We start from the raw sequence: 13,727 nt of genomic DNA on the forward strand, positions 1-13,727 counted from the left end.
GAGGCAGAGCTTAAGTGTCTGGTGGGTTGGTGAAACTGTATGGGGCTGTTCAGGTATTCAGGTGCTGTGCAGGGTGTCTATGTATGTAAGAAGATTGGATTGGCTGTGCTTGTGAATGAATAGCCAGTGAAGCTCCCTGAGGTCAGATCAGCATGCGAGGATGAGTACGAGTCTTGCAGCGCTGTTCTGGATGGAAGGAGTCTGTATAGGAGGAGTTTGTAGATTCCGGTGTAGAGAGTTGCCGTAGTCCAGCCTGCTGGTGATGAGTGCTTGCGTGCTAGTTCCTCTGGTGTTCTGAAGCAACCATTTGATGATTTTTTGCAGCGTGCGTAGGATGTGGAATCAGGAGGTGCACACTGCGTTGACTTGAGTCGTCATGTTGAGCTTGTTGTTTAGGGTGATCAGTAGATTACTTGTGTGGTCTGTGAGTGTGGTTGTTGGTCTTAGCGCCAGTGGCTACCAGATGGATTCCCATGGGGAGGCCTTGTTGCAGAAGACCAGTACTTCCGTCTTGTCGGAGTGGAGCTGCAGGCATTTGGTTTGCATGGCCTGACCGTCCCCCACCAGAGTCTCCAATATTTTCTCATGCAATGTGGTGGTCATTTCAAAGGTTATTATTTTCTGACTGATAGGTCTATCTGTAAATTCCTCATCTTTGTATATCCCAGTCGCTGACTAGATCCAGAAACTTTTGCTGTAGCGCTCTGGCACCACCAGGTGGCGCTGGCTCCATTCCGATGCCGGAAGCAGAGTTGTGGTGAGATCACTGGACCCATAAAACTGCCACATCGATGCCAGTACGTTTTTTCTACACCTTTTACGGTGTATCCAGAGCTTCTCACTTAAATCACATGAAGAAAGAAATTTGGTGCAGTGCAGGTGGTAATGTCTCCCTCTTAGAAATCAGATTCCAAGCCCCGTTAAAAAGGTGATGGACAAATATCAATTACAGATCTAAACAACAACTGTCTCTGGTGCCTCTGCTCAAGACATGATTCATCGAGATGTGATCTTTGCACAAGGGTGAACCCAAAGGCAATGAAGGAACGAGAGGCAAAGCTTTTCATGGCCAGGGCAAAGGAAGGACCATAAAAGTTGCTGCAGTCCTAGATCTTTTTCTAGGGCAAGAACAAGATCAAGATCTTCTTTTGCGCATCAGAATCTTCAAGGGAAAAACGATGCCACCAGAACAAGAAGTATTCTTCTCACAGGAGATCCAGGGGCAGGGCTCCTCCTTAGGCTGCCCTCTAGCCCAGGTCTTTGCTAGAACCACACTTAGTGGCGCTATCTCCTTCTCTGGCCTCTCCAACTCCATAGATGCCGATACCTCCAGCGACTCCACCTTCCTCATCACCGATGCCAGCTCGCCCTGAATTCCTGGAGTCTGGAGTGCATCTGGCATTGTTTGTCCAAGCGAGAAGTCCAAATGCAGCGGTCCCCCCGGGGCGCCACTAAACCTCTTGGATCCACTTGGGGGCTCCATTCAGCTCCCTTTTGATGTCTATTCCGCCGACTCCGTGTCCTCCAGTAGGTGCTATTCTGATGCAGCTGCCACTTCCGGCTGCTATTCAAATACCGATAGTGACCTTTATGCCATCAACACCCAAAATTGTACTACCGTCACCTGTGCCCTCAATCAAGAGTCAGGTTGAGAAGGGAAATGCAAAGACTCATAGATGAAGAACAGACAAGAGAGGACACACAGACTGTCTATTGGGACCATATTCATGAACCGTCTGGCTCAGACTCCGAGCGAGAGCAGAGCCGCACTCAAATAGATTAAGGTTCCAGAGAAACACTTCTTCAGGAAGCCCATGATCTTGAAACTTTCATTGGAATAGATATAGATCACACCCCAGGCCCAACTCCACTGAGGACCCTGGAACTTCCCCTTTCCTCAGTGAGACTTTGTGCTAAGAATTTGGACTCATGTACTTCAAACCTCTGATCCAACCCATCAACTCCAGCTCCACTTTAATGAAGCACTGGTAGATACCGAGAAGGGGCCCCGGTAACACCCTACCACTACACCAGAAGTGAACAGGACAACGGCGTGGAGATATAGACCTGCTCTGGATGACCCAGCCTTTCTTTCTCTTCAGCTCTACCTTGGTGATTCAGGCCTCGTCATCCACTAGTCTAATTTAAGGGGCATTCATACACATCCCCTATATAGTCTAAGAAATTAGAGAGAGTAGGCAAGCAAAACTTTTCCTCAGGAAGTCTAGGACTAAGATCCCTGAATATAGCATGTCTTTGCCGCTACACAAACCCCTTTGAGATATGACGGCTATGATTGTTTCCCGCTTTCTGAACCACCTCAAACTTCATATTGCTGAGGTAGCTCACAACAGACGGAATGCAGCCCTCCAAATAATAAAAGCTGGGTTGAACACCACTCATTCCATGGCTCGGTTCATGAGCGCCTCTATTTTTTCAAGGAGCAAGTTTTGCTCAGTTCATCAGGCTTTTCTGGGAACAAAACACTTAAATAAACCTTCCTTTTGATTGGAAGAAATATTTTGGGCAAAAAGCTGACAAAAGAATAAAGGAAAGCTCAGTTGCAGCTAGATCATTAGGCCTCCAAGCATCCATGAGAGGTACTTTTTGTAAGCTAAGACCTTTTTCTAGTGCCTATCCCTACAACCTTTAGTATTCATCACCGTCCAGCGAAAGCAGCCCAATCCCCTTATGCACCAATACAGGGGTTGAGGAAAAGGCCAAGCATAACAGCTTCAGTCCTCCTCTCCAGTATCCCAGTAGTTTGACCAAGAAGAAATATGGGATGCCTCTGGGAGGATTCATAATCTCTTTTCTACAGGCCATTAGTTGAGTCTTGTGGGTCTTACAAATAGTAGATATGGGGTATACCCTACCCTTCCAAAAGCAAACCCCCAGAATCCCCTCCCTGACAGTCCCTTCAATCTAAAGAACAACTGGGTATCTGCTGGCATGAAGTTAAAGCCCTGCTGCAGATGGGACCAGTACATCTGGTGTCAGAGCAGGAAAAAGGATAGGGTTGCTACTCTCGATACTTGCTGATCCCTAAAAAGTAGTGGCTATGGCTTCTTCCTTTGCTATTTCCAGAGGCGACTTGGTTGCTGACACCGGTGGTCAGTCACGTGGTTGCCCTAGCATGCTTACGCGCAGCACCACTGACTCACATCTAAGGGATGCAGTTATGCATACTTTGGCCAAGATGTGTTCCATGATTTCCTTTGTTCACCGCACTACCCAGTCCTACCACTAAAGGCGGTGCTGCTTTAGGGACTTACTAAGGTGAGGCATCTGCTAGAAGATGCATCCTTCTGAAGAAAACGTTACTACCCTTTGGGAATGTTATATCTGATGGATACATAATCTTCCCACAGTTTCCTCACTTTCCTCCCTCTTAGCTGATAAACTAGTGTTGGATCCTGCTAGGGAGGCCACTGGGCAGTCGGCGCCACTAGGCCTCAACTTTGGGTTTGAGGTTGTTTCCCTCTGATGTTCCAGGGTCTGTCCTACAGACTGCGAAGTACAACCCCTTCAGCACTTGATCATCACTGGAAGCGATGCTCAGCAGTCACAGGCTTCTCAGGGGGTAGCATGGGGTGCTTTAGATCAGCACTCAATAGACACACACATCCGCACTACAAAGGATTGTCCAACTCAGTACCTGACTTTCAAAAAGTAACGTATGGTTATTAAACACTACAACTAAATACCACACACTCAAGACACTAGAGTCCATTGGCACCTCCCCACTGTGACCCTGCTAACCCCCCACACCCCCTCTTCCTTGACTCCGGTCGAGCCCCCTTTGGGCACAATGTAGCACAAATTAGTTCAGGGAAGGTTTTACTCCCAACTCTCTTCATAGCCCAGTTTCTCAGTCTTTGTGCAGTTCCTCATCAAACATCAGACCAAGGCTGCTGATTAGTCGGGATCTGAGTATGAGGCAGCCATCCCTTTCTCATGGTCGTACCTGTGGCTGCTCAGTTGGGTGAAGGTTTCTTAAGAAAAGCTGGATCTCCACTCTTCCCGGCTGCAGTTGCAGCTCCTCCAGATGTGCAGGTCCGGAAAATTGTTGTCACAGGTCTGCTGTGTTCTTAGCATCACATTAGGCAATGGGTTGGTGTCACCAAGTTGGTGGCTGGCTGCGACTTTTTGTCTCCAGTCACACCACGCTTGGACCACTGGCACAGAGATTTACATCACTACACTCGATCGCTTGACACAGCAGGGCTGCTTTCAAATAGTCCAACCACTGGCAGTTGGCACTTCCACCGTCTGAGGAAACAACCTCCCCTCCATCTTGTGCACAGAGCCATGGAATGGATCCCACTGGCCTTCAATATTCTGATTCACTCATACAGATTATGCATGTACCATACAGGCCATAGTCACAAGCATGCACAGAATATACTTGGGATGTTAGCTCTAGGGTGCGGGTTAAGTCATGGAAGCAGAACTGTACATGAGTGAGCCAGTTGTCTCTCTGCTCCAGTAACACAGATAAAAAGGTCTGATCACTGCTGTGGATTCACAAAATCAAATCAAATCAAATCATTAACATTTATAAAGCGCGCTACTCACCCGTGCGGGTCTCAAGGCGCTAGGGGGAAGGGGTTACTGCTGCTCGAAGAGCCAGGTCTTGAGGAGTCTCCGGAATATGGAGTGGTCCTGGGTGGTCCTGAGGATGGTGGGGAGGGTGTTCCAAGTCTTGGCCGCCAGGTAGGAGAAGGACCTCCCACCCGCTGTGGAGTGGCGGATGCGGGGGACGGCGGCGAGAGCGAGGCTGGTGGAGCGGAGAAGACGGGTGGGGGCGTAGAAGCTGAGGCGGTGGTTGAGGTATTCTGGTCCCTTGTTGTGGAGGGCTTTGTGTGCGTGGGTGAGAAGTCGGAAGGTGATCCTTTTGCTGACGGGAAGCCAGTGCAGGTGTCTCAGGTGGGCGGAGATGTGGCTGTTGGGGGGTATGTCGAGGATGAGGTGGGTGGAGGCGTTTTGAATTCGTTGCAGACGTTTCTGGAGTTTTGCGGTGGTCCCAGCATAAAGGGTGTTGCCGTAGTCCAGGCGGCTAGTGACGAGGGCGTGGGTCACGGTCTTTCTGGTGTCGGCGGGGATCCAGCGGAAGAGCTTACGGAGCATGCGGAGGGTGAGGAAGCAGGAGGAGGACACGGCGTTGACTTGTTTGGTCATGGTGAGGAGAGGGTCCAAGATGAAGCCGAGGTTGCGAGCGTGGTCTGAGGGGGTCGGTGCGGTGCCAAGGGCCGTGGGCCACCAGGAGTTGTCCCAGGCGTTCGGGGTGTTTCCGAGGATGAGGACTTCCGTTTTGTCTGACTTCAGTTTCAGACGGCTAAGTTTCATCCAATCTGCGACGTCTTTCATTCCATCTTGCAGGTTGGTCTTGGCGCTGGTGGGGTCCTTGGTGAGGGAAAGAATCAGTTGAGTGTCGTCGGCGTAGGAGGTGATGATGATGCTGTGTTTGCGTACAATGTCGGCGAGGGGGCTCATGTAGACATTAAAGAGTGTCGGGCTGAGCGAGGAGCCTTGTGGGACGCCGCAGATGATCTCGGTGGGGTCTGAGCGAAAAGGTGGGAGGTAGACTCTTTGGGAGCGGTTGGAGAGGAAGGAGGTGATCCAGTCCAGGGCCTGTCCTTGGATCCCGGTGGAGCGGAGGCGGGTTATTAGGGTGCGGTGACAGACGGTGTCGAAGGCAGCCGAGAGGTCGAGGAGGATGAGGGCGACTGTTTCACCGTTGTCCATCAGGGTTCTGATGTCGTCTGTGACTGAGATGAGGGCGGTTTCAGTGCTGTGGTTGGCTCGGAATCCGGATTGTGAGGGGTCGAGAAGGTTGTTGTCTTCAAGGAAGTTGGTAAGCTGCTTGTTGACAGTCTTCTCTATGACTTTGGCAGGGAAGGGGAGGAGCGAGATGGGGCGGAAGTTCTTCAGGTCGCTTGGGTCAGCCGTAGGTTTCTTCAGTAGGGCGTTGACTTCAGCGTTTTTCCAGCTTTCGGGGAAGGTAGCAGACGAAAACGAGGAGTTGATGATGGTCTGGAGGTGCGGGGCGATGATGTTGTCGGCTTTATTGAAGATGAAGTGTGGGCAGGGGTCCGAGGGGGCACCGGAGTGGATTGAGTTCATGGTGGTTTTGGTTTCTTCTGTGTTGATGTGGGTCCAGGCGTTGAGGGTGATGGCTGGGGGTGTGGGTTCAGTGTTGGTCGGCTGGGTCTGGTGTCCGAAGCTGTTGTGTAGGTCGGTAATCTTACGATGGAAGAAGGCGGCGAGGGAGTTGCACAGGTCTTGTGAGGGCGTGATGGCGTTGGGGTTGGAGAACTCTCTTACGATGCTGAAGAGTTCTCTGCTGTTGTGGCTGTTTTTGTCCAGTCTGTCTGTGAAGAAATTCCTTTTGGCTGCTCGGATCAGGTGGTGGTGTTCGCGGGTAGCGTTCTTGAGGGCGGTCATGTTGTCAGCGGTGTGGTCCTTACGCCAGGCTTTCTCGAGGGCGCAACAGGTTTTCTTTGATTCCTTAAGGGTGTCAGAGAACCAGAGAGGTTTTTTGGTGTTGGCCTGTCTTGGAAAGCGTCTGAGGGGAGCGAGGTTGTCTGCGCAGTTGGTGATCCAGTTCGTGAGGCTGAGGGCAGCGTCGTTGGGGTCGGCGGTGAAGGTAGGTTGGTTGTCGATGAGCGTGGAGAAAAGCTGTTCTTCGGGGATTTTGTTCCACTGTCGACGAGGGATGGGTTGAGTGCAGAGGTGGCGGGTCTCGCGTCGGAAGGTGAAGTGGACACAACTGTGGTCGGTCCAGTGTAGAGCGGAGGCGTGGCTGAAGGAGACGTGTTTGTTGGCGGAGAAGATGGGGTCAAGCGTGTGTCCGGCGATGTGGGTGGGGGTGTTCACCAGTTGCTTGAGGCCGAGGTTGTCGAGCAGGGCGGTGGTGTTGGGGTCGTTGTTCTGTTCTAGATGGAAGTTGAGGTCGCCGAGGAGGATGTAGTCTGGCGAGGGCGTGCGGGGAGATGAAGTCGGTGATGGAGTCGCTGAAGAGGGCGCGAGGTCCGGGGGGGCGGTAGATGAGGGCTCCTCTGAGGGTGGTCCTGGGGTCAGTGCGGATCTGGAAGTGCAGGTGCTCGGCGGCGAGGGGGTTGTCTTCGGTGGAGGTGGTGACGCTGATGGAGTCTTTGAAGACGATGACGATTCCTCCTCCTACTTGGTTGGTGCGGTCTTTCCTGGAAATCTTGTAGCCTTCGGGGATGGCTACGGCGATGTCGGGGGCCGAAGAGGCGTTCATCCAGGTCTCCGTGATGAAGGCGACGTCTGGTGCTGTGTAGTCCAGGAGGTCCCAGAGTTCAACGGCGTGCTTGTGGATGGATCGAGCGTTGACCAGGATGCATTTGAGGTGGTTGATGGCGCGTGGGCTGGTGGTCGTGGTAGTTTCGTGGTGGAAGGTAAGTTTGCAGGTGTGACATGCGAAAGGTCCATGGGTACGTTTCGGGTTAGCTTGGAAGCAGGTGCTGGAGCGCCCTGGGTTGAGGGCGTGGAGGGTGATGGGGTCGTAGCGGTGCAGCGGGGTTTGGGAGTGCTGAGGACCAGGGGTCGTGGCGCTGGGCGCGGGCCAGGCGCGGGCAAGGCGCGGACGGGCGGGCGTGCCAGCGGCGCGGCCGCCATAAGAGGGAGGGGGGGGGGGAGTACAGATGAAGACTACAGAAGAAGAGCACAGAGGAAGAACAGAGAAGAAGAAAAGAAGCAGGAGAGGAGGTGAGTAGCGCGGGGCAGGGCGAGGGGCTGGGCGGTGGGGGGGGTACTTACTGTGAGGTAGCTGGGCTTGCTAGGAGGTCTCAGGAACCTGGGCTGGTGGAGCTGCAGCGGCAGGGGGAGCGACCTACCCTTGGGTCAACATGTTACACAGCCTCTATGTAAGCTCTGTGGATTAAACTGGCAAAAGGTCCACTTTCTATTTAATTAGGGGCATGCTTGGTGCACCCCTGTAGGTTGCAGGACCGATCCAGCACCCCACGCATGCCAAGAGACAGACCTAGTCCTCTGTGCACCCACTGTAGTATTGCGGGGCTAGGGCCAAAATCAAAAACCAAAATCCCAGATACATGCAGTTTGGCACTCTGGGCGGGGCGTCCCAATTGTATAACACGCAAGGGGGCATTCCTGTCCCAACAGCTAGTGTCATGGTCAGTAAGACCCCAGGGATCCCTGTTGTGTGCTGTACTTCTCACTTTCATGGCTTTCTCAGTTCCTCTCTGTCCCCTCGATGAGGAAAGAACTACCAGCACCCAACATCAGTGTGGCGATGGGGACCCCGTGACTTCCTGTCATGTCGCATCCCAAAGCATAGCTGCTGCTGGGGCTGCTTAGTGCCACATAGCAGTGCTGGAGAGTCGATGCTTGAGAAAAAGGTTTTCAGGACAGTCTGAAACCTGAAAGGAGTATTCATACGGTGAGAAGGTGAGAAACATATGGGGAAATTATGTAGCCCCCAAAAATGTGTCATTAAAGGTAAGCAACTTTTCTTTCTTCGCGCCCCCAGGGATTTATTTGGAACGGTACCTTTCAGGGATTCTTTGTTGATATCATTATGGACGTTGTTGGTTCTTAGGGAGGTAAAGCATATTCTTATTGTTGTCAAATCGTGACTTGTACAATATTGGGATGTCGGTAGCAAACCACAGGTAGAAAAATAAACTGATTACAAACAATTGGTTGAAAATAGTTTTAAAGTTATTTCGAGCATTTTTTGTGAAATGAGTTTTAATAACTATACAAAATATTTAATTATATGTTGTGCTATTCTAAAGTGTACTATTCCTACCATCTGTAACAAGCCTCATTTCTCAAATATTCTGAGACTACATTTAGAATGGGAGATTATTTAGTCTCAGAAGATTATTAGAAGGAAAAGTTTATCAAGGTTTCATAATAAACATTTAGAAACAAAATATTTCAACTTAAAGTAATACTAAAGTTTCTTGTCAACCAAAATGTTTCTATTAGAATGTGTTTCATTCATTTCCTTTTGCCAGATAAAGAGTTGGCTCTGCCTTCCATGCCTCATTGTGAGCGTAAAAGGCATTCTGTTACCCAGATATGCGCATATGAGTTCCCCATGGTGCTAGGCTATTTCTGGAGGTTTATGAAGGTGAAATATTTGTACACGTGTGTGTTAACTCACTATGCTGTTGCCCCGGTGCTTATTTGTTGTGTTGTGCCCTGTTTCAGGAGGAGGAGTTGGAAGCCCAGATCTCTTATCTTCAAGGGCAGCTGAATGATGTAGAGGCCATGTGCAAGTACTGTGCCCGGGCAATGAACACACATCTGGGTAAGACATCTTTGGCCTGGGTCGTGAGGATGTGCGCACACGTCCAATAACAGTGGGGGCATCTCATGTGATCACTGTCATGAAAGCTCTGCTGGCCCTTGTGTGCACTGTGCAGTGGTCTTGTATGTCCCAGACGTTTATAGATGTTTCTCCTGCTTTACTCAGATGAAATTGCAGCAGTGTGCGATTCCTCACCTCCCTCCAAACAACCTTAATGTTTTCTCAAAATCTCTTTGTTTATGTTGACTTTTATTGAGTCTCGGCTTTGAATCCTGGAAGCTGAAAGTAGATGCTTTTATTGCAATGTGAGCACCTTAAGCCTTTGCTGGTGTCTTAATTCTGAAGGAACCCCCCTCAAAAAGACCGCAGAAGTCTGTGCAGTACATTAATGACCATGAATAATGCGGGTGTTAGATGAACAAAATCACCAGAGGGTTTCAGACATGACCCTGAGCCCACAAACCAGAGGAAGAGTTCTGTTTAATCCCCACGATTAGTGCATGAGTGATCAGCTAGACCGGAGCAGCCTAGTGCCCGGGAACAGGGCTTTGTGTGTCTGCCCAGCAGGTAAGTGGGGAGAGAGAGAAGGGGGGGGGGGGGGGGGGCAGTAAGAAGACACATTACCATTATCTTTGGCATGGTTTTCTGGGTGGTCCTGAGGTCACTAGGCTCTTGGGCACTACACTCCTGAGCCCACCACTCTGCCTCATCCGTGTAGGCACAGCACGTGTGCAGAGACGCTGCTCTCATCATAGATCGGAGTGTGAGGATTTTGGGACGACATTGGAGTGCCTGTCGTCAAGTCTGTCAACAACGTAAAGTTTGAACAACATTCTTTAGAGTTTTAGTTGACCAGAAATTCTATAGGGCAAATAAGCCACTGACTGAGCAGGACACCCAAGGAATTTGTCATTTAAGCATTCCTCCCCTCAATAAAAATATAAGCGCACGATTAGAGGAATATTTAAACAATAACTCTCTGTAAAAATGTTTCTAAAAGAAACTCATCCTGTGACTTTTTTCAGATATGTATTTCATCGGGTTAAGAGAAAGGCTGCCACTATGGAGTTAGAACTTCCTGCTGTGACTGGTCTGCTGATCTAGGAGCCTTCCACCCTCAACCCTCCCATTCTGTGGCATTTGGGATTGGATGGTTTCCGTGATGGGACTATGATGTTTATTTCCGTCCACCGGTCATATCAGCCCTCAGTTCTTTAACAACATCCACTCCAGAATCCCCAAAATGCCATCCTCCTAAGAAGTGGGCAGAAGTGTCCTGCTGAAAATACGCATTGAGCTATATCTTTCAATCTTTACAATAGCGAATTCTGTGTCCTATGTACTTTCATGACAAACATTTCAAAGAGAAAAGAAGTTAATCTTCACCTGTGCACAGTTGTTCGTCTCAGCGTTAAAAACAATATCAATCCGTTTTGCAACACATTGGCCTTCCTGACCAAACCAGAGTCCTGCATCTTTCAATGTTTTAACAACTCGTTCATGAACAGTCCCCATACACTTCAACATGAGGTGCATCCATGACCCCAGTTGTTTGCAACAACTGGTGCAACACCATTCCTCATGACCAGTACCATGAGAGCCAGGTGTTTACAGGGGTAGGAATCAGACCGTGTCTTACCTGGGTCTGTTATTCTTTTTTCTCAAGAAGGTCAAGAAAATATGCCTGGATCCCAGGCTCTATCTAAACTTTGACGTATCCCTCTCTCTGAACCCTCATCTTCCTTAACCTATGATTCCAAGCATGTTCTACCAGCCAGCAGGGAAAGACCAGATTGAGACCTTTCTTGAAGCTCACACTTTGTGTATCAATGAAATCCACATTTTGTCTAGGGCTCGATGTGCTTCCTGCACTCATGCATTGAAAGTATTCCTGTGTGCTTGCCGTGAGGCCAAGGGGCGTGGGTTGTGAGTCCTGGTCTAGCAGCACCTTGCGAACAGCTGCCATCGTGTGTTAACATATCAGCCACATGTTCAGTGCTCGACACGAGCACACATTGGACGACATGTCTCTTACAGATGCACAGTAAATAAAATGTACTCCGCCCTGTATAGCGCTATGAAGAGCGATGAGCCGCACCTCCGTGCTACATTTCTGGGCTCTGGTGTCAGGGGGCCCCTTGTCCAGGCCATTGACTTTTTGGACAAGTCTTCTCCAGGGAGCTAGATTCTGGCTGTGGATATTCTACTCCTTGCAGCCTTTATTGGAGGATATGGTTGGGGGCTGAGGGGGGTGGCTCTTTGCTCTTGGCACAGCTGAGAGATGGGCAGTGCCCATGGCTGTCTCCACAGTGACTGCATCCTGTACTGCTAGGTGACTGCTTGGGCTGCACCGCTGAGGCTCCACTCCTGGGTTTTTCTGCAAACACTGGCGTGAGTGATATCTGCAGTGAAGCGACTGACAAGAGCCAGCAGTGGGAGTCACTCTCCCTGTCCTTTTAATGCTAGACACAGGCTCAGAACCAGAGTGAGCATCCTTATCCATGAGCCGTGCAGACGTTCATGCTAGTGAGAGCTGATACATGAAATAAAGATATTATGGGCTCAGACATGAGAGGAAGGGAATGAAAGGAGCAAGTCACACGACCAGCCCCTACCCCCCACAACGTCCTTGAATGGCCACAACTAGAAGGTCATTAGGGGGTAATTGTGGTGAACAGGTCAGCGAAGACACAACCAGATGCAAAGCCTCAAGCTCTAGGAGCAGTGCACGCGGATGCAAGGACAGAGTCAGCAGCGTGACTAGGAGCAGTGCACGCGGATGCAAGGACAGGGTCACCAGCGTGACTAGGAGCAGTGCACGCGGATGCAAGGACAGGGTCAGCTGCGTAACTAGGAGCAGTGCACGCAGATGCAAGGACCGGGTCAGCAGCGTGACTAGGAGCAGTGCACGCAGATGCAAGGACAGGGTCAGCTGCATGACTAGGAGCAGTGCACGCAGATGCAAGGACCGGTTCAGGCAGCGTGACTAGGAGCAGTGCACGCGGATGCAAGGAGAGGGTCAGCAGCGTGACTAGGAGCAGTACACGCGGATGCAAGGACAGGGTCAGCAGCGTGACTAGGAGCAGTGCACGCAGATGCAAGGACCGGGTCAGGCAGCGTGACTAGGAGCAGTGCACGCGGATGCAAGGACCGGGTCAGCTGCGTGACTAGGAGCAGTGCACGCACATGCAAGGACCGGGTCAGCTGCGTGATCAGGAGCAGTGCACGCAGAGGCAAGGACCGGGTCAGCAGCATGACTAGGAGCAGTGCACGCAGATGCAAGGACAGGGTCAGCTGCGTGACTAGGAGCAGTGCACGCAGATGTAAGGACCAGGTCAGCAGCGTGACTAGGAGCAGTGCACGCGGATGCAAGGACCGGGTCACCAGCGTGACTAGGAGCAGTGCACGCAGATGCAAGGACAGGGTCAGCTGCGTGACTAGAAGCAGTGCACGCGGATGCAAGGACAGGGTCAGCTGCGTGACTAGGAGCAGTGCACGCGGATGCAAGGACAGGGTCAGCTGCGTGACTAGGAGCAGTGCACGCGGATACAAGGACAGGGTCAGCAGCGTGACTAGAAGCAGTGCACGCGGATGCAAGGACAGGAGCAGTGCACGCAGATGTAAGGACCAGGTCAGCAGCGTGACTAGGAGCAGTGCACGCGGATGCAAGGACAGGGTCAGCTGCGTGACTAGCAGCAGTGCACGCAGATGCAAGGACAGGGTCAGCGGCAGAGCAGTGCAACCGGATTCAAGGACAGGGTCAGCTGCATGACTAGGAGCAGTGCACTCAGATGCAAGGACCGGGTCAGCAGCGTGACTAGGAGCAGTGCACGCGGATGCAAGGACAGGGTCAGCAGCGTGACTAGCAGCAGTGCACGCAGATGCAAGGACAGGGTCAGCTGCGTGACTAGGAGCAGTGCACGCGGATGCAAGGACCGGGTCAGCTGCGTGACTAGGAGCAGTGCACGCGGATGCAAGGACAGGGTCAGCAGCGTGACTAGGAGCAGTGCACGCGGATGCAAGGACAGGGTCACCAGCGTGACTAGCAGCAGTGCACGCAGATGCAAGGACAGGGTCAGCTGCGTGACTAGGAGCAGTGCACGTGGATGCAAGGACAGGGTCACCAGCGTGACTAGCAGCAGTGCACGCAGATGCAAGGACAGGGTCAGCTGCGTGACTAGGAGCAGTGCACGCAGATGCAAGGGAGGGTCAGCAGCGTGACTAGGAGCAGTGCACGCAGATGCAAGGGAGGGTCAGCTGCATGACTAGGAGCAGTGCACGCGGATGCAAGGACAGGGTCAGCAGCGTGACTAGGAGCAGTGCACGCAGAGGCAAGGACAGGGTCAGCAGCGTGACTAGGAGTAGTGCACGCGGATGCAAGGACCGGGTCAGCTGCGTGACTAGGAGCAGTGCACGCACA

At 51.5% G+C, this 13,727-nt stretch overlaps 1 protein-coding gene across 4 annotated transcripts in view; it reads left to right on the plus strand.

The window, feature by feature from the left end:
* Positions 1–13,727, plus strand: part of TBC1D5 (TBC1 domain family member 5) — a 1,391,198-nt gene that overhangs the window by 1,260,909 nt on the left and 116,562 nt on the right. For all 4 annotated transcript variants that reach the window (XM_069212078.1, XM_069212077.1, XM_069212079.1 and 1 more), the window contains one exon: positions 9,208–9,307. In XM_069212078.1, the coding sequence (XP_069068179.1) occupies positions 9,208–9,307 (100 nt within the window). The remainder of the gene's footprint in view (positions 1–9,207; positions 9,308–13,727) is intronic.

This window comes from Pleurodeles waltl, chromosome 10, assembly GCF_031143425.1.
Source record: "Pleurodeles waltl isolate 20211129_DDA chromosome 10, aPleWal1.hap1.20221129, whole genome shotgun sequence".
Lineage (NCBI taxonomy): Eukaryota > Metazoa > Chordata > Amphibia > Caudata > Salamandridae > Pleurodeles > Pleurodeles waltl.